Source organism: Schistosoma mansoni (genome assembly GCF_000237925.1).
Source record: "Schistosoma mansoni, WGS project CABG00000000 data, chromosome 1 unplaced supercontig 0034, strain Puerto Rico, whole genome shotgun sequence".
In the NCBI taxonomy this organism is placed as follows: domain Eukaryota; kingdom Metazoa; phylum Platyhelminthes; class Trematoda; order Strigeidida; family Schistosomatidae; genus Schistosoma; species Schistosoma mansoni.
Window position 1 is genome coordinate 343,922 of NW_017385988.1, and position 26,756 is coordinate 370,677.

The 26,756-nt window shown below is 34.4% G+C and overlaps 1 protein-coding gene across 1 annotated transcript in view; it reads right to left on the bottom strand.

The window, feature by feature from the left end:
• The window catches only part of Smp_143260 (hypothetical protein), a gene marked incomplete at its 5' end in the record, with an annotated part of 55,403 nt that overhangs the window by 12,751 nt on the left and 15,896 nt on the right, over window positions 1-26,756 (bottom strand). The window contains 5 exons of the mRNA XM_018791862.1: window positions 3,197-3,422; window positions 6,324-6,503; window positions 8,430-8,738; window positions 17,821-17,929; window positions 23,009-23,288. Of these exons, the coding sequence (XP_018644970.1) occupies window positions 3,197-3,422; window positions 6,324-6,503; window positions 8,430-8,738; window positions 17,821-17,929; window positions 23,009-23,288 (1,104 nt within the window). The remainder of the gene's footprint in view (window positions 1-3,196; window positions 3,423-6,323; window positions 6,504-8,429; window positions 8,739-17,820; window positions 17,930-23,008; window positions 23,289-26,756) is intronic.

Sequence of the window (26,756 nt, forward strand, 5' to 3'; positions counted from 1 at the left end):
ATGCAGGTACATCCAGCTGATGAGTCCCAAATAGGACGAAACGCGCGTCAAACTGGATTCCACTGCTAGCCACTATCCATCTTTGCTTATAATCAACATTTAAGCTAGAATCTGTCATGTGCCCTAGTGATCATAACAGTGCAAAAAAATATGAGAATTCTTACTGTTCCAGTAAAATTGTCTATTAAGTGAGTTAGTAAAAGGGTTGACATTGGTTATAAGATAGTTGCTATACCCTCTTGAGCATTTATGTTTCAATAAAATAAATTTATGGTCATTCATTAATTTTATAAAATTTCAACAGAACGAAATCAATTTTGTTGATGTGAAAAGTTCCACTTAGATTCTTTCTAACTTTAAGAGTCTACGAATCAGCATTGAGATTATTATCTCATAGATTTGACCTATTGGACATAAAAAAAATAGATTCATTAACCTTATTTCTATGCACTTTTATTTACAGATATATTAAATATGAAAATATTTTAAACCCAGCAAAATCGTTTCACCAATAAAAATACATATTATAAAACTACCAATGTTTTTGTTGAATTACTTAAATTATACAGATTCGGAATAAGATGGTGGTTGGAGGTAGTCAACAGGAAATCCTGGACCCGGGTTTCGTGCTACTTGGCACTCGTCAGCAAGCAAGTGTCAAGTCACCTAGACTAGTGGTTATATTACAACTTCGATCAGCACTAAGAAGGACTTGACATGCATGACATTGATCACCACCCAGTGATCAATCAATTGTGATTACAGATTCGGAATCATTATTAAGGTCAAGGTTGATCTTGTCGTATGCACATATCAATTGAGGAATAATTAAAAAACTAATGAATATTGAGCAACTATTTCGTTCCACCTTGAAACTTCTAAATGGTTCGAGGCACAATCCTATCAGGGTTCAGACACAAGACTCTCTAGTCATTTGTCAAGCGGACTACGTAATTGGTCATGAGTTAGTATCCTTTGCACTATATATTTCCAACATTGTCCATTCAGTGCTGTAGTATGATATCACTCAATGGAATATGTATGGATACCTATCATGTTTGACCCAGAAGTGTTGGTACGAACAGCTATCCAGTATTCCTTATTTCTCAAGCGCTCCTCAGCTGATAAAAACAACTTATTTTTAAACTGGTCTGCAAAAACTCAACTAGTCATTATTTCAAACTGGAAGTGTTTGGAGATGATCAACAATTTGAATTTAGTTTCTAGCACAAACTGTGGTGTTGTGTGGTCTACTTATATCCACATAAGTGTTGATGGCCAGACATAGAATGTATTTCGGCAGAAGATCGATGAGGAACGAACAGGAATTAGGCGCAATCGGTACAAACAATGAAATCAGAGAAGACGGACTGATATTTGCAGAAGGAGCAGTTAAGATTGCAAATAACCTATTTACTGTATGGTTATCAGAATTTAGTGAGATAGTCTGTAATTTGTGCTTAGATACATTCGATTCTCCCACTCATGTTCTCACTCACCACACCATATCTAATGACGTAGCATAAACTTTATTCAAATATATTTTTTGCTATACTTTAGGAAAAAGTTATTCAACGTTCATAGTAATACCTCATTTTCAAACCGAAGCGCTAAAAATGTTTTGGCATTCAAACATATAAAGTAATACTTTTCGATATTCAGTAAGTGAAAACGATAAAATTATAGCCTTCACGAATGTCACATTGTGGTGTTTGCTACTTATTCTGACAGATATAGAATGTATGCAACACCAATCGGAAGTAGAAAGCCTGCCAGGAGAAGATTGAATTGATGAGAACGCGGAAGGTAATAGAGAGCAACTGTACTAACAACAGTATTGGAAGAATCACTGAGCATGTACAAGAAAACTGATGGAAGATATCCAAATAATGTATTTAATGTATGGTTTTCATATTTTACAGAAGCACTCTGTAATTTTATATTCGACAATAAATTGGTTTTCCCCGCTTAGTCTTCGTTCACTACAATATGATCTACCTTATTTTACAATTTGCATCTGAATATGATTTCATTTCTTTATAAATCTATACGAATAAATAATGTGACAAACCTGTTTAAAAGTATAAAATAGCCTGTTATTTTAAAAGTACTCAAGAGAAGTACTCATGAACCTTGAATAACTTTAATGTTTGACAGTGAATCAATGATTGTACTTTGACATCTTTTTGTTACATCAAATAATGTTACAGATTTGGGAAAACAAGTAAAAAAAATCACATTTCCTCTTCTGTAAAGAGGTTAAGAGTTCGCGCGCCAGACTAAAGACACTGGGTTCGAGTCCTGTGTGCGGGATCGTAAATGTGCACTACTGAGGAGTCCCATACAAGGACGAAACGGCCGTCCAGTGCTTCCAGGCTTTCCATGGTTTTCTAGCTTAATAGACTTATGAATTCAGCTATTAAACTACTATAATATCCACGAAACCCCTTTCTGATTATCAACAGGAAATTGATTACCAGTATAAGGTTATGAGAATTATTGAGTTTAGACTGATATCATAAATGGATCAATGTTAGACCGCCATGGGAAACCTTGAAGCATTAGATGGCGATTTACGTTCCAGTATGGGACTGATCAGCAGTGAGCAACCGCGATAACTTACTTGGGACTCGAACCTGGGGCCCTCGTTATCTAGCGCTGACCCTTAACCACTAGATCACTGAGCTGACATCCAACGGTGTTAATGTCTAACTTCAACTAATACAAAACATTTCTCGACCTTCCTCCATTGTCCTCAGTGAGTAACTGCCTCACAATAAACACAGTTGAATTTCACTGATCAAGGCTTCTTACTAAAACTCCAGAAAATTCATGTTGAAGCTAGTTGAATAACTGAAATGTTTGTTATTGAAGAGCTTACTCGCTTTCGTATGCCCCTATTTCTTATGCTTCTTAGTCATTCCATATTTGATCAACATGTTAAGATATTTGGCGTATGGAACTAAATTTCAATGATTAAATGAATTCCTAATAAATTATTTGAGGTCCATTTACAATACATCAATTGAAGTACCTGGTGATTACTGTATCGTGACGAGACCTACACACTATCAAGTATCACCATGCAATATAAAGAAATACAATCATGAAATATATGAAATGCTCCTATTTATGTAAAAATTACATTATTTCAGAGCAAACAATTACAAATCCAAATCCAATGTTGATCACATACCTCTAGGATATTGAGATTTCAAATGTAATCGATACCATATACAAAATGTAATCAGTACAATGAATATAATTAGTAATACACCAGCGAGTGAACCAAGTATTACAATTAACACATAACTATCATGTTGATAATTTTTAGTTAATTTACTAGTTAAATCATTTTTATTATTACCAACTTGTCCTGTCATTTTAGACTTCATATTTGATGTTGATTGAACAAATGAATCCTGTGAAGTAGGAGGAAAAGTAAACATTTATAAGTATCTGATTTAAGATGACACAATATCTGAGGTATATTTAATTCAGTAAGACAATGATAAATATGTTTTAGTTTGTTCTATGCTAAACTCAGAAAACCAATCAAGTATAAAAGAGTTTAGGTTATTCATCATGTCACTATTGGTTTGTAGTTCTCCACTGTTGTAATAAGGGACTAAAATTGGCTAACATATGTCGCCATATGAATATTCTGAGTGAATTACCTGATATAGTTATTTATAATATGTTCTCCTGAAGCGTCCAAAGCTAATAGTATCGGGTTCGAATCAGTGTGGATGCCTTTACTGGAATGTAGTCTGCTTGTAGTGAACGAGAACATAGGAGAGGACAACCAAATATATTTGAAAAAAGAATTACAGGATTAATTGGTAAAATGTGAATATTACATGTTCAATGATTCATCTGAAAACTATCCATCAACTGTCTCAGATTTTGTTGTTCCCTTGTTTCTATTCCAATCACTCTCCGTTACCATTCTCTACTATTCGACCTTCGCAACCCTCAACATCCAAGCATTCCACTTTTAATTGGTGTTATATACTATTTATGTCTATTGACACAAGTACCAGATGTCACATTCTGACAAGACCCGGATAAAGATAAACGAGCAGTCTGAATTCCAATTCATTAGAAAATTCAAGTATCATTGAAATCATGAACCGATCTGCTTTAGACCACCACTGGGAACTTAGAAACACTTGACGGCCGTTTCGCATCAGTATGGGGCTCCTCAGTAGCGCGCATCTACGATCCCGCGTACAGAACTCGAACCCAATGCCTTTGGTTCGGTGCGCAAATGCTTAAACTTTGGATCATTGGGTGGGTGAGGTAGCGCATGCGTACTGCTGAGGAATCCCATATTAGTACTGAAAGTCATACAATGCTTTTAGGTTCTCAATGATGGTCTAACTTCGATCAGTTCATAATTTTAATGGAATCCAGAAATCTACACAACCCCATGCTAAAAATTCAAATATATTACATCTATTATACACTAATATGCTAATCATGACTTTCAACATTACATGATTATTTCTCACAGGCATACATGTATGCTTAGTAAAATTCTTGAGATATATAAACTTACAGTTTTACTGAGAATTCATCTTTTAACTCAAATATCTCAAAAATAACGTCTTCAATTGTAATAACGAATGAATCGAACAGGAAGCTCTAAGATTTACTAGTGAATACCTTAGTTTTCATTTCAGTGCTTCTAATAATATGGCACAATTCTTCATCTCTTTACATTGATTTAATACAGTCCCGATAAGAGTAATGAACGATAACTTTGGGGATCCTTTTTTGGATCAATACTATGTGTATATTTCCTATTGTATAATTGTTAAGTAACTAAACTATTCATATTCATATTCCTCTTATCATACGCTTTATTTTGACCTATGAACTATTATTATACCATTTACCATTCATGAGTTATGCCCAGTCTAATAAATACTGTTCCCCCTATTCACAGAAACATTTGGCCAAATCTTGTACAAATGTTATTTTCTATTTTTTGGTACCATGTGGTCAATTTGTTTGGTATTTAAACCCAGTATGTTTGAGAATAATGATTCATATTACAGAGGCTGTTATTGGTGTTTTGGACTTAACTGGCTGGGCCAGGCAGATAACAGGACTGATAAGTGCTCAAGACTGCTCATACGGTTTTTGTGTATTATTGATCTGATAGGTAATTCACTCCTCTCTAATAGGCGGGGATCAGCACGTTCATATATTAACAAGGCACGCACTCAATCGATAATTTACAGAAATTTAATCATCAAACGTCAGTAGTATATTTCCATAGTTGAAATCATGAGTCAATTGAAGCTAGATCACCATGGAAAACGTGGAAGCACTGGACGGCCGTCTCGTCTTATTGTGGGACTCCTCAGTAGTGCGCATCCACGACCTCGTCTCGTGAGATTCGAACCCAGGACCTACCAGTCTCGCACCAGAGCACTTAACCGATATACCTCTGAGTCGGAATCCAACGGTGTTAATGTCTAACTTCAACCAACCCACGAAGTTTGAGCAACCGTTCACCAATTGTCTTCAGTGAGTTCCTATCTCTACAACAGACTAGGTAGAACTCTACTGGTCACTGCTTTTCACTAGTGGTATAGATTACTCTTTAATAAACCCTCTCCTAGAAGAAAAACATACTTAGAAAACAAATTGGATAAAAATATTTCATATTTAATTTCGTTTATTATGTAAAGTTTTATTGATTCATCAAACGTATTAAATATTAAACAAAATTTAATTTCATATAACTATGGTAATGATAGATGATGAAAATCCTTATACAAATGGTGAATGAAAGAAAAATTTGAGTTGACATAAATCTTTGAATCCAATGGTTACATCATTTTAATGGTCGAGATCATGAATCAATTGAAACTAGACCAACATGAAGAACTTGGATGCACTGGACGGTCATTTCGTCCCAGGAGTGCGCATCCACCCGCCACGCGAGATTTGAACCAAGGACCTATCAGTCTCGCACGCGAGCGCTTAACCACTAGACAACTGTCCCGTCATCCAACGGTATTAATTTCTAACTTCAACCGATTCACGAAATTGAGCGACACATCCACCATTGTCTTCAGTATGTTACTATCTCACAACAGATCCGGTTGAACTCCATTGGTTACTGCTTCTCATTAGAACTCCAGGAAAACCCTCTTGAAGCAAGTCACTAGTGAGTATATATTGATGAATATCAAAAGGGGTTGTATATATATTATTGTTTGTATAACTTAACTCATATAATGAATATGAATATTCACTAAAAGTAAAGTATATATCAGTTCTAGTGAATCAATCAAAATTATACTCACCACCATCATTAATTGATTAATATTTTCATTCGTTGAATTTTTTACAAAAAACTGATTTTCATTAATTGATAATGAAATTAGTTTCGGTAAAGTTTTTTGAACAACTTCATTACTTAAACGTGTAAAATATTTTTGTGATTGATAATGATAAATTTTTGTTACTTCAATATAAACAGATACCTAATATGGAACAAAAATAATAATAAAACAAACTTGGTTAGTTAAAAAAGAGAAGAAATACATTTTTGTTATATATTTAGAGCTTGGATTGTTGCTATGCTGTGTATTACTAGACTAATTGAACAATCGAACCCACAACGTCACAAGAGAGAAGGCAGAAGATTAGTAAGTAGGGATGTTATTCTCTAAAATCAGTGTCAAATATAGTACATGTCTCATGCATTTATTTTTTATTTTTTGACTGAAAGTAAATCATGATTTCGGACAGCCGATAGGCACAGAGGTGGTCCTTCTTATTTATCCAATAGGGAAGCTACACGTCGACATGTTGGAATGTTCCTTGGATTGGATGGAATGTCTTTAGCTCGTTCTGAGTTTCTTGAGGCTTCCTTGAGTTTGTCTACGAGCCATTCTTACAGTTTTCAATACATTACTTGTAATCTGTACAATAGTTTCTGTGTAACACCAATAATAACGATGATAATCAGTTTATGTTTCACATATTCTGTTGTTTCTAGATGGATACTCAAAGTTAACACTTTATTTGTTTTAAGAAGATTAACAACAGTGAGTGCTTTATTTTTATAACTTATTAAATATATTTCCTTATTGGGGTAACAATAAGTTGTTTCATACGATGGTAATGATTTAACGAAGAAATTAGCTCTAGCCATTCGAAGTAGGAACAAACATCCAGCAACATCAAAACTTAAGTATTGAATGAATTGGCTACCATATCATTAATTGTTATTACTATCATGATAGACCATAAGCTAAATACCTATTTTATTTGTTTCATTTTAAACATTTTATCAATGAAAATAGCTGGATCCATATTCATGTTTCTTCCTAGTTGATTGAATAACTCTTCTTCTCAAGATTATAATAAAAACTGATTATGGTACTAGTATAGTGAAGGACAACACAGGTGAGGACAACCGTTTATATTTAGCATAAAACTATAGAGTTATTTAATGAAATAGAAAGACCATACTCCAATACTTCATTTGGAAAATGTTCATTAATTGTCTCAGACTTCATTGTTCCTGCATTTTCATACCAATTGTTTATTGTTCCCGTTCTTTCCTCCTCGATCTTCTTAACCTTCAACTGCCGGACATTTCATTCTTGACCAGCGTTATATACTACATATCTGGACATAAATAGCACACACCACACTAGCAGTATGATGAACGAGTGCTTAGGTGAGGGAAAACCAATTTTGCTGTTTCATATCGAATTACAGTGTGTTTATTATGTATAAAAACCATACATTAAATACTTAATTTGTAAATCTTCCATTAGTTGTTCTTTACATCCTTCATGATTCTTTTAATTCTTAATTTCATTTTGTTTTCTTCAGTTCTGTTTTTATCCCGAAGAGAATTATGAATGATACATATATTTCCTATTGTATAATTGTTCAGTGACTCAACTATCCATATTCATGTTCCCTTTATTATGAACCTTATTTTGACTAATATAGTGCTACTATACCATTTACCATTCCTGAGTTATACCCAGTCTATTAATTACGGTTCCCCCTATTCACAACCACATTCACCTGAATCTTCTACAAATGTTATTTTCTATTTTTATGGTACGATTTGGTCTATTTGATTGCTATATAAACCCAGTATGTTTGAAAATAATGGTTGATATTGCAAAATATGTTATTGGTGTTCTGGACTTAACTTGCTGGACTAGGCAGATAGCAGGACCGACAAGTGCACTAGACTGCTCGTACAGGTTTACGTGTATCATTGGGCTGATCAATAAAATTAGCGGGCAGGACACTCGATATAACAATTTCAATCATCTCATTCTTCTTACGACATACCTTCCACTTCTGATCGGTATTATATACTACTTATATCTGTCAGCATAAGTAGAATACAACACAATCATAATACATATTCAACTTACTGCATATGTTACATTAGGTTGTAATCCATCAAGTAAATATCCTTTCAATGTATGATCACCATTAATTCGACGTATATATAAATCACCTAATTGATTCATTTGAGATAAATCCATTGAAAATTGTTTCTCATTATTAAATATAAATTCAGTCCATAATTCTAATAAAGATTTTCTTTCATTTAAATTCTCCGATAAATTACGATAGATGATATTAAATGTTAGATCATTGAAATCCGTAATATTCATTGTTGTAAATGAATGATTTCTTGATTGTATATATATCCATTCAATATAAAGGCATGTTTGATTCTAAAATAAAAGAAAGTTTAGTGAATGAAAATTATTGTTTTAATAGTTGAGATCAGGAATCAGTTGAAGCTAAACCATCATGGAAAACCTGGAAGCGTTGGATGACCGTTTCGTCTTATTGTGAGACTCCTGAGAAGTGCGCATCTACGATCCCGCACCGTAAAATTTGAAGTCAGGACACATTGGTCTCACGCGCGAGCGCCTAACCTATAGACCACTGGGCGAAACGTCCTTCATTGTCTTTAAAGAGTTACTATCTCACAACAGACCTGGTTGAACTCCACTGGTTAGTGCTTCTCACTAGAACTCCAGGAAATACCTCTTGAAACCAGTCACTAGTTAGCATATGTTGATTAATATCGGAAGGGGTTTTGTGGAAATTATAGTAATTATAATAGTTGTAATCATTAGTCGATTGAAACTAGATCAACATGGAAAACCTGGATGCATTGGACGGCCGTTTCGTTTTATTTTGAGACTCCTCAGAAGTGCACACCTACAATCCTGCCTCGAGAGATCCGAACTCAATGAGATTTATTTGTATACAATTTTTAAATATTGAAATGCCCACGAACTCCCTGGTATAACCGAAAGTTGGGAGGGGCCACCCTCTCTCACGAAAGGCTCTCACACGGCCACGCGTATATAGCCTTTACCAGGGAAGTCCTACTCACTGTCTCCTAGTGGCAGGGGTGTTGTTTAAGAAATTCAGAGGACAAAAAGCGAATTTCTGGCGCTTCTACCGGGTTGGTGGACATGCAAAGTCCACCTAGAGGAGTTGGAAAACCCTGATTCCAAAACAATGGTGCATATGGGATCCAGTATCCTTAGAGAACAAATGGCGCATGAACCAATCGTCGGTCACCGGCTACCATGGGACTGCATCTCCTAACGATGCTCCACTGCCTTGTGGATCAGATCTTTAAGTCGAAGGCTCCGGGTATGGCCCCCTAATGAAACCACCTGCTTCGGTCTGGGCACCCGGGCAATGTCACAGCCCTCATACAAATCAAATAAGATTTGTGCGGCGCATATATATCTGGTGCCCCTTTGTACCACCATTTATGTGATTAAATAAATAAGTAAATAAACAATATTGAAATATTTTATCAATGAAGTTATAATAACAATGGAGTTAGCAAGTAAGTATTTTTTAGTCTCAATATAAATTATTCATTTTTAATTGTAATATAGTTTTGAAATGCTTATGAAAATCTAGTTTATCAAGCAGAAGTCATGTAAATCAATGGGATCTCAACTTATTGTAGTCATCTAACAGCAAAGATTAAAACACTACCTTAAATGTATTTAAACTGAAAATAAAATGATATATTAACTGAAAGACCGGCGGCTTGCCTAAGCAACATAGCTACCTGTTCCTATTATCTAGATATTTCAATAAGTTATTTAATTTTCTTTGATTTAATACATCATTAGGGCTATTAATCACACAACCGATCCAGGTGCGTTTCTGAAAACTGTACAACCATTATTTGTATAAGTTACAAAAGGCCTAATTAGAGAGATATCGTGGTTGCTGGCAGTATGCAACGAATAGAATGTATATTAATCAGATGTCGATTGACTGGACTGATAACTTCTAACTGGCGATCACTTAATATTTATCGTCAGGATCGACTAAGAAGTAAGAATCAGAAACTTGTTGAAATACTTTGTGCTGTGAACTTTATGTTATACCGAAGATATAATATTGAATAAAGCTAATAATAATAAAGTTATGAAAAATTTAGATATGGAATCAATTCCTGTTGTTCAGTAATAAATTTGCAACCATTAGTAGAATGATTATAGTAATACATTTGGTGCGATTTCGATTCTAGTTAGTTGAAAGCAACATATTTGTACAGATGGTTTACAACAGTAGATTGACTTTTTTAGGAAGATGATAAGCCAACAAGTAAACTTCTAAAAAAATTCTAAATTTAGAAGTTTGATTTTCTTGTATCCTTTTTATAGTTTGATAGATTATGTTCACTGAAACTAGTTATATATCGAGCATCTTTTGAATAAGTACCGAATATAGCATCAAATGATAGTCATTAGTTAACTAAAAACGTATTACAGGTTAAACTACTGAATTTCCACAAAACAGCTCATGTCTTGTCCAACTCAACTTTTTCAATCACGAGGCTGCCCACAGATAATACTCACTGATTGTGTCATTACCTCGACAGAAGTTAGACAAATGGAATAAAACCCAGTGGGTTAAACGTGACGCAGCTTATGTTTAGTTTTCAAATCGGAATTGTATGTGTTCACTGTTAGTGAATCCCATATCAGGTCAAAACATTTGTTCATGGCTTAATGATTTTGTACTTGTGAAATCATTCTACGTTGTAAATAGTCAAATCTTAGATAACATGTTCTTGTGTGGTCTCTTCGTTAATACATAGACATTAGTTTAAACTAATTTTAACAAAATATTTTATTAACATTTGAAATAACTGAGCCCTAATCATCCTTATGACTGGTATACAATGCAAGAAGTTTTTGGACGACCTTCGAGAGACGCTGAAATGACCTTGAGTATATCTACCTATTAACTAGAAATAAATGAGGGCTATAAAGCATTGTGAGTAATTAAAATTAAAATTTACAGTTGATGGTTCGGGTTTTCATCATGAACTGACATAAAATTTTACCATGTGGATAAATGGATTTCGTGCCAAAATCCAAGACTTATTATCTCATCTCTGATTGATTCACCCATAAATTATAACCATGCCATGTTTTAAATATGACATCAATTCGGCACTATAGAAACAATTTCGTGTTATGTATTTGAACAGCTTTACTTTATTCACTTAGAAAGAAACTGTAAATTATATACTGAGATGTAAAATAAAAGACAATGCTTCTATGAAAAACTACCTTTCTGAAGCTTATAATCTCGAAATTGTACCATTGTAAAAACGGGTTTGAGATTGATATCCCTGAAATGAATAGATGTTTCTTTTTACCTAATTCATTGCTATATTGCATAAATAGAATTAGCAGAGTAATGAATTTGTTGAAAGCATGAGTCAATTGGAGCTATAACACCAAGGAAAATCTGGAAGCACTGGACGGCTGTTTCGTCCTATTGTGGGACTCCTCAAGTTTTCCTTGGTGGTCTATCTTCAACTGACTCATGCTTTCAACTATGAAAATACTAAATCTCCACAAAATACTCCTTCTGATTATAATGAATTAGTAACGAAATAAATCGATCAATAAGATTTGCGAATTCAGAAGATATCAGACTATTTCTGTTCAATACCTATAATTGTTTGTCCATCGTAATATTGTAGTATGGTCTACTTATATCCTTATAAGTAGTATATGGCGATGGTCAGACGTAGAATGTATTTGAGCAGAAGACAGATAAGGAAAGAACTGAAATGAAGCGCAATTGGTAGGAAAATGCATGAACAATGAAATTAGAGAAGATGAACTGATATTTACAGAAGGAACAGTGAAGATTTAAACAATTGGTTGTTATTTTCCAAGTTGACTGTTTGCTGTATGGTTATCAGAATTTAGTGAGATAGTTTGTAATTTGTGTCTAAATACATTTGATTGTCTCCAACTAGTGTTTTTACACTACAGTATTACTGTTTTTCTAAAATATCATATCGGAAACTTACTTTTTAAGGTATACATATATCTAATAAGATTTAAGCTTATTCATCCAGTGACTACCTATATGAAAAAATACTAATTATTTGACCAAAGATTCAATCTGAACAAGAACATTATTCTTCCTAAGTGTCATGTCCTTCAGTGAAGCAGAAAGATACATTTTTCTTGTGTCTATTCCACTTCACTTACTTATTAGTTAAAACCATTATTTGGCATTATTAACTTATTATTGGTACAAATTGTTTATGATTTATTCAGTCCATGACAAATGGGTAATTTATCATCTTCTCTGTTTTCATGGTCTCTATCTTGTTCGTTATCTAATTCTGATTAGATTAGAAATGTATTTTTTTTTGGGGTAGTGACAACTATGTAGGTCTATGTCGAGGTTGTATTTTTTTATTATTAACATATTTAGGGCTGGGATTAATCAATCTCTGTTGTCTTATGCATCATTATAGCGCGATATAACAAGTTTCAGTATATTTTTAATGTCGAACTATCAGTGGAATCCAGAATACATGTTTCGTTAAAGCAACACCAAAATGCAGGTACATCCAGTTGACGAAAGCAAAATAGTACAAAGTATGTGTTCTGGATTCCGCTGTCAATCACATACTAGAATAAGTAAGTCATGTTTACTCTATAACTACTCTTTGATTGGATAGGTAGTTTGATTTGATCATCTGGAGTTAAACACATTTTTACACCACCAAATCTTCGAAGGAGAAATACACTGATTGATAATGTACTTTGTTAAAAAGTGTGTATCTTTTGAAGAATATCGTAGTAAGTCATTCATTGAAGTCTTAAACATCAATAGGAAGATTCTAACAAATAATACCAAGTGTATTTATCATTTAGTTCCAGAAATCTATTTCAAATGGTGTTTTATTCTGACTTCGGTGAGACTATAATTTATGGACAACCATATACCGAGACCTTAATGACCTTGAGAATGTCCACCTTCTTACTAGAACTAAATGAGAGTTATAAAACAGTTTTGAAGGATGAGGATCATGATCTACAATTGATGGTTAGGGTTAGGAATTGGATTTATAGTTTTCATTACGAACTGAAATCAACTAAAATACCAAAAACACTATTTAGACAAATGGGTAAATGAATTTCGCGCCAAAATCCGAGACCTGTTTTCTTATACGTGATTGGTTTGTCCATAAATTATAGTCTCACCTAAAATGACAGTTGAATATTCCTTATATGTGTTTAGGTAAATATTGACAATGTTTAGTTTTCTATATTTTTCTACTCTAAAAGAAAAAAAAGTCATTCCATGTCAATGTATCCGACATCAGTTTTAACGTAGACAGTAATCTATTTTATTTTGATCGGGTATTAAAAGCAAAATCAAAGTCAATCAGCTACTTTGTATAAAATTTAAATCAGTTTAAATGTTGACATTCACTAAACAATTTAGACAAAGGAATTGACAAAATGTAATGCTTCTTAACGTATCTAGGTGATTTCATTCACTTTGGTGTTGTATACTTGTATCTTCCCATTGTTATTGATGACTGTAATTGATCAGTCTCTTGTTGGTATATGTGCATCCTGTACGGACTGCCTGTTACTCTCAATGGCGAATAGGCAGCCGACTAGCATTCTCCAACACACTCACTCTGTCATGAGCCTTCCTTTTTAGTTCTATCCAACTTTTGTTCATTCTTCTCATGTCTGTCTCCATTTCTCCACGTAATTTGTTCTTTAGTCTTCCTCTTCTCCTTTCGTCTTGACAATTTCAAGCGAGGGCTTATCTTATGACGCAATCGGGTGACTTTCTCAATGTGTATCCTATCCACTTCCAGTACTTCTTCCTGATTTCTTCCTCCACTGGATGGAATCTGGTTTGTTGTCTCTCACAGTAACTTAATGCTCATGGTGTCTGGCCAACGAATCGGAAGTATTTTGCGTAGACAACTGTTAATAAATACTTGTATCTTCTGGATGACGGCTTCCGTAGTTCTCCAAGTTTCCTCCCCATGCAGTACAACTGTCTTGACATTTGTACTGAAAATTCTGATCTTGATGTTGGTTGACAATTGTTTTGAGTTCCAGATGTTCTTCAGTTGTAGTGAATATGCTGCCCTTGCCTTTCCGATCAGCGCCCTCACATCTGCATTAGATCCACTGTGTTCATCAATGATGCTGTCCAGATATGTAAAGGTTTTCACATCCTCCAAAGCTTCTTCGTCAAGTGTGATTTGATTGGTCTATATTGTGTTGTATCGGAGAATCTTGCCTTTTCCCTTTGTTCATATCAAGACCTACTGCTGCTGAGGCTGCTGCTATATTGGTCGTCTTCACAGGATGCATATATGCCAATCAATTGCAATCCTAAATAACAATAGGAAGATACAAGTATACAACACCAAGTGAATATAACTTCACCCCATTGCACAAGCAGGTGGCTATCGAAACTCAGTAGCTAAGTGCATAACTCGATGGCGTTTGAAGCGAACACGACTGAGTTCGAGTCTTGGAGTGAATATCAACTCTGGAATGCAAATACATCCGGCTGACGAGTCCCAAACAGGACGAGATGCGTGTCCTGGATTCCACTGCTAGCCACTATCCATCTTTGCTTATTAAGCTCGTATCTAGTGATTAATGTAGCAATTCGTTGTTTCTTGTTTTTTGGATTAGATAATAAATTATCTTCAAAAAAGAGAAAGTATGTATATTTAAACATTAAACTATCTAGTTAGTTAAGGTAATATAATTTAGCGAAAAAAAACTTCATGTCTGAAAATTTCTTTATAGGACCAAGTTTTTATGATTATCCAGATGGTTGATTGTTATGGAGATTACGAATCGATCCAAGTTAAAAAGAAATCACTGAAAATGTAGAAGCATTGAACAGTTATTTCATTCTAATGAGGGACTCTACAACAGTGCTAATATACATCAGCTTATCACAGGGAATCGAATCAAGGACCTGTCGTGTTACATGAAACAGCTTAACCTTCAGGACCGGAATGATTAGACATACAATTCAGTGCGTCATGCTGCATGGCCATCTTCTTCATATCCAACCCGACCGAACTATATTGGTCACAGATTTTCAATAGAACTCCAGAAACTTCCTCTTTACAGCTCCGTTGTAATAACTATCATGTCTTCACTTATGACTAGCTTCTAAAAGAGATTTATGAAATTCTAGTGAGAAGCTGTGATCAGTACATTTCAAACACGTCGAGTGTGTGCAATGCACCCTACAAAGATGATCGTACAGTGCCGTGGACTGACTGAAGCCAGATTTACACAGAGATTGATAATGGCTCTGAAGACCAAGCCTTCTTGAACAACCGAAGGTTCTGGGTTCGATTACCGGTGTTGGAGCTATGGATACACATTACTGAAAAGTTTCATAACCAGAACGAACTTGTTCCTTTCGTTATTTCTTTTTCCTTTTATTACGCGATATATTCTTTGTGACATAGCATCATTGTCATGTTTTTGTTAATTCATTTGGAAAACAATTGTGTCTACTCTCTAAGTATGAAAATGGCCTAGGGGAAATGATGGGTTTTCATTGATTTTCAACTATTATTTGAGTTTCTACGCAAATTTAAACATCTTATCTGTACCTTAACAACGACTATTAAGTATTTTACGCTGAATATTCTAAGATAAATTTGAGGTCTTCAAAATGTAGTTTCCATAATAAGCTGTCAAGGAAGGCATTTTTTAAACCAAAGAAAATTATTCAAAGCTTTATCCTAATTTAAACTTCACCACCAATCAAGACCCTAAGTATTTGAGGAAAAACTCTCCAGAGCACCTACATGAAAACAAAAGTCCTAATTTTTAGGTGTTTCATACAATATAGCAATCAAAATTAAATATCATCAACTGCCATCCTTTTCACTAAAATATTTTGTTGGATTCGTTTCAAGTGTTTTTGCGTATCTCATTGTTTCGGTTTACACTAGCTGATGAATAATGTTCCCTCTATAGCACCCCGTGACAAGAGAACGGTTCCAACTCAATGGTAGGATGGTACTTTGACCCTGTTGAAGATTGACTAGTTTGGATTATGTCATTAATAAATTAAAGAATAGCCTCTTCCTAATGATCCCAAATGGAACAAAGCAGGTGTTAACCTTCTTTGATTCTTTAAAATCTAACAAATTTGTATCATTACCAAATCTTTGAAAATTGAACAAAATGAAGATTACTGTATTTAAGGAAATTACCTACAACTTCAGAAAATGATCTCGTCAAAAAGAGAATTTTCTTCAGTGAACAATCTTCATTCTTTTAAAACGAAAACATTTCAGCGAAGAAAAGTTTCTTTTTGACAATACCATTTTTCAGAAGGAGTTTTTGTACAGATTTCAGCATTTTCATAGTTGAAATCATGAATCAATTGAAGCTAACAACCGTGGAAAACTTGGAAGCACTGGATGGCCGTTTCGTTCTATTATATGACTCCTCAGCAGTGCTCATCCATGATCTCACCCCACGAAATTCGAACCCAGGACCTACCAATCTTGCGCCAGAGAACTTGACGAATACCATTTTTCTAGAGTTGAATAATCGTACTTATAATTATTTTTGATATACAATGGTCTATAATACTAAAGCAGGTTATTATGTCATTGACTGAGATAATAAAAGTCAAAATGATTAGAATGTAATAGGAATGAAATAATACATAGAAATGATATATGAAAGATAATCCGCTTAACGATTATGAAGAAGATTAAAATATAAACGAATGCGTATCGCAGTAATTTACAAGATAAGATATATAATAAAGATGGGAAAGACAATTGCCTACTTTCAGAATATAGGAAGATAAAGACACGAAAACAAATACATGTCAATAAATAATCAGCGAAATAAGAAGGAATGTTGGAACCATAGTGAACCGAGGGTTCAGATATGACGCTTCTGAGCAAAATGATCAGGCTTAAACTGATTATTTGTCAAATCTTCAACTCTGTATAAGATTCTTATCCAGCTTTCCTTTGAACCAGTTCATCTTTGTGAATAAAACACGAACATGCATTTTGAGAGACTCTACTTCCTACAAACTAAATGACAAGCTCCACAAAAGCAAGTTACCAAGTAGATGTGGATTGAGGTGACTCAGAACGGTAGTTTGATACATCATTGCGTTAGACATCTGCTTAAAAATAGAATTCGTTAATAAGTTGAATGCTACTCAACTTTGGATTTTCACTGATACTTAGTTCCTCTATCAGTGACGTAATAATTGTCTATTTTATTATCAACAATGTAAAATATAAATTAAATCAAGATTGTATAGTTTTGTTAAATGATATCATCGAGGCAGTCCACACAGGATCCACATATGCCAATAGGATACTGATCAATTACAATCCAAAATATCAATGAGCAGATTCAAGTAAACAATTTACAATTAGTTATGTTTCAATTACATACAACTTACACTAGTTACGATTGATATGATTTGTAAATTAGTATCAAGCATATTATCAAAGTTCACTGGTTCTGTCCAAGGGCTCCATAGTTGATGTTCTAAAACCAGTACACGCAAGCTAGATTCAAGTAAACGAAAGAAAATGCAAAATAAGTTACTTGAATTGTACTTTTCAACGTCAATCATGAGCATTGAGCATTAAAAGGTCTATAAGAAAAACGAATTCTCGAAGTAATTCAGTAATTGACATTTAAATATAAATGAATTGATCAATAAAATACCATTTCATGTAAGATAGTTGAAGGTAGTTATTAGGATGCAATGCCAATGTTCATTTCAAATATAAAAAGATGGACTCCCTGGAGTTCTAATGAGAAGCCGTGACCAGTGGATTTCAATCCGTGTTAAGTGGAGACAGATATCCACCTCATACAATAGACGAAGGGTTGCGCAAGATCATGGAACAATTAAAATTAGACAGTAACACCGTTGAATACCGGTTCAGTGGTCTGGATTTTAAGCGTTCGCTCATGAAACCGAAGGTCCTGGTTTCAAGTCCCAAGTGAGGATCGTAAATGCGCACTGCTGACGAGTCCCAGACTGGGACAAAATAGCCATCCATTGCTTCCGGATTTTCATTGATGGTCTAGCATAGATCGAATCGTGAATTCAACTTTCATAAAAATATATTTCGCTTCTATTTACAATGGTATTTTGCCGACTCTCTTTAAAATATAATCACACAACATTGGTGTATACTTTGTTTGAAATAAGAATACTAGATGTAAGTATTTGATATCATGATTTCAGTTTTAAAGGAAGTTCATCTATGAACAACTCGGAGATAACAATTCTGATTAAGGAGTTAGTGAATACAGGTTTAGATTCATTAAAGTAATGTCACAAGTCACATTATTTTTTTATATTTCTCATCTTTATATCCTGAAAACAAGAAATGTAATTGCAAAGTCCCCAGATTAATTATTTTTTATTTTATAATATCTATCTGTATTTGGAATCAGTGAATTTATTGACGACATTGGAAACTTGATAAATCTATAGTGATGGTTGAGATGGGTACTTCTGAAGAATCCTATACTAGGACGAAACGGCCGTCCAGTGTTTCCAGGTTTTCAATAGTAGTCTAACATTGATCCATTCATGATATTAATCTAAACTAAATAATCTCCACAACTCTATACTGAGAAATCTATTTTATTTGAAATAAACGTCAAGAAAGCATGATTTATTTATTGATTAGTGTAACACTTGACATCATTTGATTTTCATATATTTATTGAGGAATATGCGGTGGAAATCTTTACAGTCATTTGATAATGATGAGTGGCAAACTAGTTTCTAAAAGACAATATTTTTGTATACTACAGACTGATATTTATTGTCGAAACTGGGAGACGAAAACTTACTCACACGTCCTCGTGTGATCATGCGATTGTTTCCATGAACTAACGTGAGCGGTAACTCGGGTGGTGGAGATCGGCCTAATAATTCACTCTATAACCACAAATGATTACGATTGCTACCAAGAATCATTGCACACATTTTGTTGGTTCAAAAAGAAAGAAAGAATGAGTCTAACCAAAAAATAAGATAATGATGTAATGATCCCGCGTAAGCAATGCAAAGACAGCTATTGAACCCTGGTAGTTGTGCCGTGCTACGATGTAGCACTCTTCTCCAGAAGGGCCTACTAGGCCTCACCAGGTCATTGTCAAAACTACTTAGTAGTCACGTCCACAACATCGGGAAGAAGTAACCTTTCAAATGAGATAAAAACTTCAGTCACCATGCATTCAGTCAATTGATCGATCAATTCATCAATCCATTAACCAGTCAATCCAGTTTTACTTCAGATGGTAAACAAATGAAATGACAATCATTCTATTAGCATTTTCAATCCAATTGTAGTATGTGTTATAAGAATGAAACATGATTTGTTTTGATTATCTGCTGCATATGCACCATAGATTGTTTAGATTTTATTTATTATCTAAATATCGTAATTAAATAAAGTATTGAAAATAACTTTTCAATTCATTGGTTTATTAAACGATGTCATTTTATTTTGTCTGCCTGTAGCTCCTCCGGGGGCTACTGCAGGTCCCAAGCCCGGGTAAAGGAGGAGGGTTGGGCATGGGGTTAGTGACCCCGTCCCGTAGAAAACCAACTCGCTAAAAAACGCTAACGAGCAAAAAAAGTTTGTCCATACAATACAAACATTATTAGTCATCCGTATAGTGTTTATACAACCACGTTTATTCTCATTCATGAGATATATATTTAGGAATGGGTGCATTCACTTCCCTATATATATATATATATATATATATATATATCCCATGGTGTGATAAGCGATTTGGTGTGAACAATATGGTTAATCGCTTCCGATAATCTTTAGTTTCCTACATTAATAACAATTCTATTATCTCGTATTTACTATGTTAAGGATATAACTGTTTATAAGGGGGTTTGTGGAGATTTCAGTATATTTCAAAGTTGAAATCATGAGTCAATTGAAGCTAGACCACCATCGAAAACCTGGAAGCACTGGACGGCCGTTTCGTCCTATTATGGGACTCCTCAGCAGTGCGCATCCACAAACCCGCCCTCGCGAGCGAGATTCGAACCCAGGACCTACCAGTCTCGAGCCGAAGCCCTTAACCGATAGACCACTGAGCTGGCATCCAACGGTGTTAATGTCTAACTTCAACCAATCCACGAAGTTGAGCAACCGTTCACCAATCGTCTTCAGTGAGTTCCTATCTCAAAACAGGCGTGGTTGAACTCCACTGGTCGCTGCTTCTCACTAGAACTCCAGGAAATACCACTTGAAGCCAGTCAATAGTGGTCTAGCATCAATTGACTCATGATCTCAACTATGAAAGTACTGAAATCTCCTCAAAAACGTTTTCTGTTAATAATCAGAATATGCTCACTAGTGACTGGCTTCAAAAGGTATTTCCTGAGTTCTAGTGAGAAGCAGTGACCAGTGGAGTTCAGACCACGTCTGTTGTGAGATATCAACTCACTGAAGACAATTGGTGAACGGTTGCTCAAATTCGTGGATTGGTTGAAGTTAGACATTAACACCATGGGACGCCGGCTCAGTGGTATAATTTTTTCCTTTTCTATTATATACTTATATTGATTTTGAAAAGTTTGGAGGTACCAGAAAGTGGTAGAGAGTTGATAATGTAAGGTCTTTAATAAATAAAATCAATAACCTATGGATAATATTTTCACCTCATTTTCTTCCTTTGAAATACATTGTAATATAAAACAGCTAATCTCACTGATAAATCTAAGTAATATAATGAGATGATAATGTTAATCAGAACAATATAATGGTATAAATTCATTTTGTATTGTTTGTTTAAATCTTCCTATTGACGTTTAGAACTACAATTGATCAGTCTCTTATTGGTATATGTGCATCATGTACCGATTGCCTCGATATTGCCTTACGTCATAAGCATTCTAACTAAAGATGGATGGTGGCTAGCATTTGATGGTATTTGAAGCGAACGGTACTAGGGTTCAGGTCCCGGAATGAACATCAACTCTGGAATGCAGGTAAATTCAGCTGATGAGTCCCGAATAGGACGAAGAGCACGTCCTTAATTACACTGATAGTCACCATCCTTTTCCATTTAACATAATGGTATATTGTAGTAATATATATCAAGCAGCAAAGTGACCACACACTAACATATCAAAATATATGAGTCATAATGACAGTTAAATTAATCTGATGGAAATATAGAATGTATGAAGAGTAATAAGTAAAAAAACACAATCATTATTACTCTGAAGTAGGTGAAAGTTGTTTTTCAGTATAAAAATGAGGTTAACCTCTTCATATGAATGATGACAGATTTAAGGTCGATAAGAACCAATCAACATCGGGGTGCACAGGACAAGCTGTGAGTCACATGTGGAGAAATTCAAACACTTCACTTCTACCCGAAGTTTGTGCTGATGATGTCATTCAGAAGGACGATGAAAGCTCCACGACCAAACCATCCAGCTCAGAGAACAAACCTACATCAATATCACCCACCTGAGCTACAAATCTTCACCATCTCAATGATGCTTTATCTTTGACCACTTCTGTGCTACACTATAATGTTGAAATTCAGATTAATCCTGTGACATGTTTCTAATTTATGTACTAAACAATGGTAGATGTTTATCGTTTCCTTATGAATAAATTATTTACTTACACTTTTAATCAACCTCAGTTTCATATCACAATTTCGTTTCCTCATGTTAGTATCTTCACTTATATGTGAAATGACAAAATATTAAATGTAACTTAGTCAATTCTACACGTTTAGAGTTTCCAATGAAGTTTATGAGTGCCTTTTTTAAATGACATGATCTTTGACCTTTGTAACAAGTTCTGATGGCTATCTATGTATACCATCATTACAAATTACGTCCAAGTCATTATTGAATGGTATGGTGATGTAAATCAGAACAGAGTGGGTTGGAGAATGCTGGTTGGCGGCCTATGATCCGTTGAGAGTAACAGGCGTAAGTATGGTGATGTAAACAATCAAACATGATGGTGATCAATCAATTTCTTTTGTCAGTTTCTTACTGACAACAGATGAATGAAGTCATTACTTCTTTTATCAATCGAACAGAGAGATTATGTTTCTCATAGTTGAAAACATGAGTAAATTGAAGCTAGACCACCATGAAAAACCTGGAAGCTCTGGAAGGCCGTTTCATCACATTATGGGAATCCTCACCAGTGCGCCTCCACGATCCCGCACTCCCGAGATTCGAACCCAGGACCCACCAGTCTCGAGCCAGAGCACTTAACCGATAGACCACTGGTTGAAGTTAGACATTAACACCGTTAGATGCCGGCTAGCTCAGTGGTCTAGAGGTTAAGTGCTCCGGTGCGAGACTGGTAGGTCCTGGGTTCGAATCTCGCGAGTGCGGGATCGTGGATGCGCACTGCTGAGGAGTCCCATAATAAGACGAAACGGCCATCCAGTGCTTCCAGGTTTTCCATGGTGGTCTAGCTTCACCTGACTCATAATTTCAACTATGAAAATACTAAATTCTCCACAAAACCCCCTCAGATTATGTTTTATCACTAAGAGAAGAAAGTTTTATTGATTTATAATTATCAAAAAAGAAATCAATAAAATTACCCACTGACCTGTAAGAGTTTTGTGGTTGAAAAAGATCACGTGAATCAAATATAATACTTGAATTATCATAAATATTTGGCAAAATTGAAAATTCTTCTCCATTCGATTTGTTCCTTGAATGTATATACTCATTAGAAAATGTTATGATAGATTTAGTTTGACGAATATTTCCTAAATGTTTTATACCCAATTGATAGTGTAATTCTTTAATTGGACTATGATAAACTGTCCATTTTATATGTACAGCCATTGTAAAGTTTGCTAATCGTTTGACAATTGGTCGTGATACTAGGTAACAAGAAAAGATACAAAAGATATAACGAATATTCATCAGATACTTTTTAATTACCTATCTTAAGAATAATCAGTTAGTAGGTGTTTTCTTTGTTTCGCTATTTCCTACGAATAATTTACAGGGACTAGCTATTGTACCGTATTAGACCTGTCGAAGATTCAAAAATCTATATTGGCTTTTATTAGCTTCGGTTGCTTGTGACATAAGCAAGATATCCATCTACTAAACAAAGAACGAATTTACTGAGCAGTAATTTTCTTTATGAGCGTGAAACTTGCCCATTAATAATAAAGAATAACCGTAAATTATTAGTATTCGATCACAGGTATCTTTAAAGCATTGATTGTAGATGTTTGAACCAATCAGCTATCTTGATGTTGTGAATCTTCATCAACTAAATTGGTTAGGACATGTATTATGTATCCTCAACCACCCCTTTCTTCAGCGGGCGATTTTTTCTGATGTAGTGGGCTGAAAGAAAGCTAAGGGCGGCATTCCAAGAAGTAGCATCAGCACATGGGTACATTTACAATTTAACTGAGTCACATTAATAAATGCAAACTATCTGGTTAAGATGTGTGCGATTATCTTAACTAACGTTTAGAGACATTGAGTGGCATGATTCAAAATACTATATACGAATATTCGTCATTATTTGAACGTGTAGTTTGACAGAAATACAATCTCCACAAACAATAGATTGCAATCGCTCAGAAGCATTCACTCTGTCTTCTCTTTAATCCTAGTCTTCTAAATTATCTTATGAATTCATATCCCACAAACCTATATTTTCTCGTTGAATATCTTTCTCTCTTACTTCTGATATTGTTACTATTTCTACGACTTTTGGATTTTTCTTATTAACTTCATTTCTCTGTACTGATGACATGCGGCGATTTGAATTGATCTACATATATGCAAGGTTCTACGTTTTATATGACTGACTAACTATACTAGATTAGTTCTTCTCTAAAATAACATTGTACACTCTAAACTACAAGTGGAAAGATATTTCGAAAACCGTTATTATAATTTTTTGCAACTATGTAAACCAGATGAAATAAACATTCTGTATTTCAGTGCTAGATGTTAGTTTCAATATAATCCAAATACGAATGTAGTTATTGTGAAAGCTGTTCAAAGAATTCGTAAGCCAGTAAATACTGATGGATTCTATCTCAGAAATCAACCATGGAACGATAAGTGGCTGTTACTATATTAAGCCCATATAGGTTATTCTGTCTTCTGGACAGAGGAATTTATTCATTCTTCTCAAGTCACATTTTGACCTTATCACTTATTCGACTATTAAGCCTGACTGTTTTTTTATGTGATCAGATGCGTGTTAATCACCTACCCTATTCACTACATGTCCGTAACTTATTTTTGTTTGACTATACATACTGATTCATGCTTGGTTTAATCGAATTGGCTCACATGCCTTCTCCGATTTATTTCTCTGATTGTCTATTCAGACCAACGACTGTATACGTTTCGAAATCTATTCTCGTATTTGACTCACTTAATCCCGTTATTCACTAACGCGATTTAAATTGATGAAAATATATGAGGGTTGGAGGTATGTATATTTCGATAACAATCATCATGCAACCTAATTGGAGTCAGATTTCGTAGTACAACTATTCCTGAACTTTATGTATTATTACAATTGAATACTAATATTTTCCATCCTCATTTCATCAATGTAAATCAACTGATGAATAAACCATCTTTTATTACTCTTCTCATTATTCAGTATAATGATTTTTGTTTATTAATTGTTCAAATATCAAGCTAATAGAAAGCTATGATTTCTTTCATGATGATCTTGGGAGACAAGTATCATTATCAGAAGGGGGTTTTGTGGAGATTTTAGTAATTTTATATAGTTGAGATCATGAGTTAATTGAAGCTAGACCACCATGGAAAACCTGGAAACACTGGACGGTCATCGCATCCTATTGTGGAACTCCTCAGCAGTACGCATTTACGATCCCTCTTCGAGAAACCCGAACCCAGGACCTATCAGTCTCGCACGCGAGAACTTAACCTCTAGACCACTGGGCGGGCATCCAAAGGTGTTAATGTCTAACTTCAACCAATCCACGAAATCTGAGCAACCATTCACCAATGTCTTCAGTGAGTTGATATATCCCAACAAACCTGGTATCATTAGCAAAGTTTTAGTTGATCATTTTAAATAAAGTAAATATTGGGTAGATGTTTAATAATAATAATAATATATTTGTAGCTTTGTATCATCTCATTGGGTAGGAAATTCAAATTTTGACAGTTTTTCAGCTCAGTATAAATAACTTATTCAGAGAATAAATAAACAAATCCGGATATTAAAAAGTTATCATACTCTTCATTATTGGTATATATACTTTTAATATAAGTGATAAATTAAAGTAACTAAATGAATCTATCAGCTTGTAAATAACAAAACTTTATTAAAACCAACCGGATGAAAATAAGTGGAATGGAAATGGAAAATTGGTATCGAGCTATGTTAGTATATTCCTGTCATATTCAAGTGATCATATTTGATGTATAATAAATGAAGTTATTTGAATAATGGCGAAGGTGTCTTTATATGTTCAATCTACTATGAAATAAGATTGTCCTATAGACGTATTAAATATTTAGTAGTGTTATATCCCAAAGAAAATTATGAATGGTAACGTTTGAGGACTATTTATGGACAAATATGATATGCATATTTCCTATTGTATAATTGTTAAATAACTAAACTATTCATAGTCATGTCCCTCTTATTATGAGCTTTATTTCGACCCATAGACTGTTGTTATATGATGTGCCGTACTTGAGTTATCCTCAGTCTATTAATTACTGTTCCCAACATTCACATCCACATTTAGCTGAATCTTGTATAAATACTATTTTATATTTTATGGTCGATGTAGTCTGTCTGTTTGGTATATAAACCTAGTATCCTTGAGATAAATGATTCATATTGCAGAGGCTGTTCTGGACCTGACTGGCTGGGCTAGGCAGATAGCATGACCAATAAGTGCTCAAGATTGCTCGTTCGGCTTTCGTGTATCATTGGTCCATTCGATAATTCACTGCTTTCTATTTGGCGACATCGTCACGTTATATATTAATAGGGCACTCAGGCACACACATTATAACAATAACTTTAGGTACATTTTTGCTTATAAACATACAGTTTCTAATTGTTCATTATTTCAGGCAACACACATAGAGGAACAGTACATGTGTTTAGATTGAAGTAAAATTATCAATGGCGATTACTTCAAGGTAGATTAATTATCACATAATCTTGATACTCATTATTCAGTCAGTTTAGTAAATTTAAAAGCGTTCTCTTATAAGCTATAACTTAAGTGACATACATTGAGGAAATCATCAAACTGTATTACGAAGCAATTCATAAGTTGGAATTCTGAAGGGAAACGGAAAAAAGGAAGACCAAA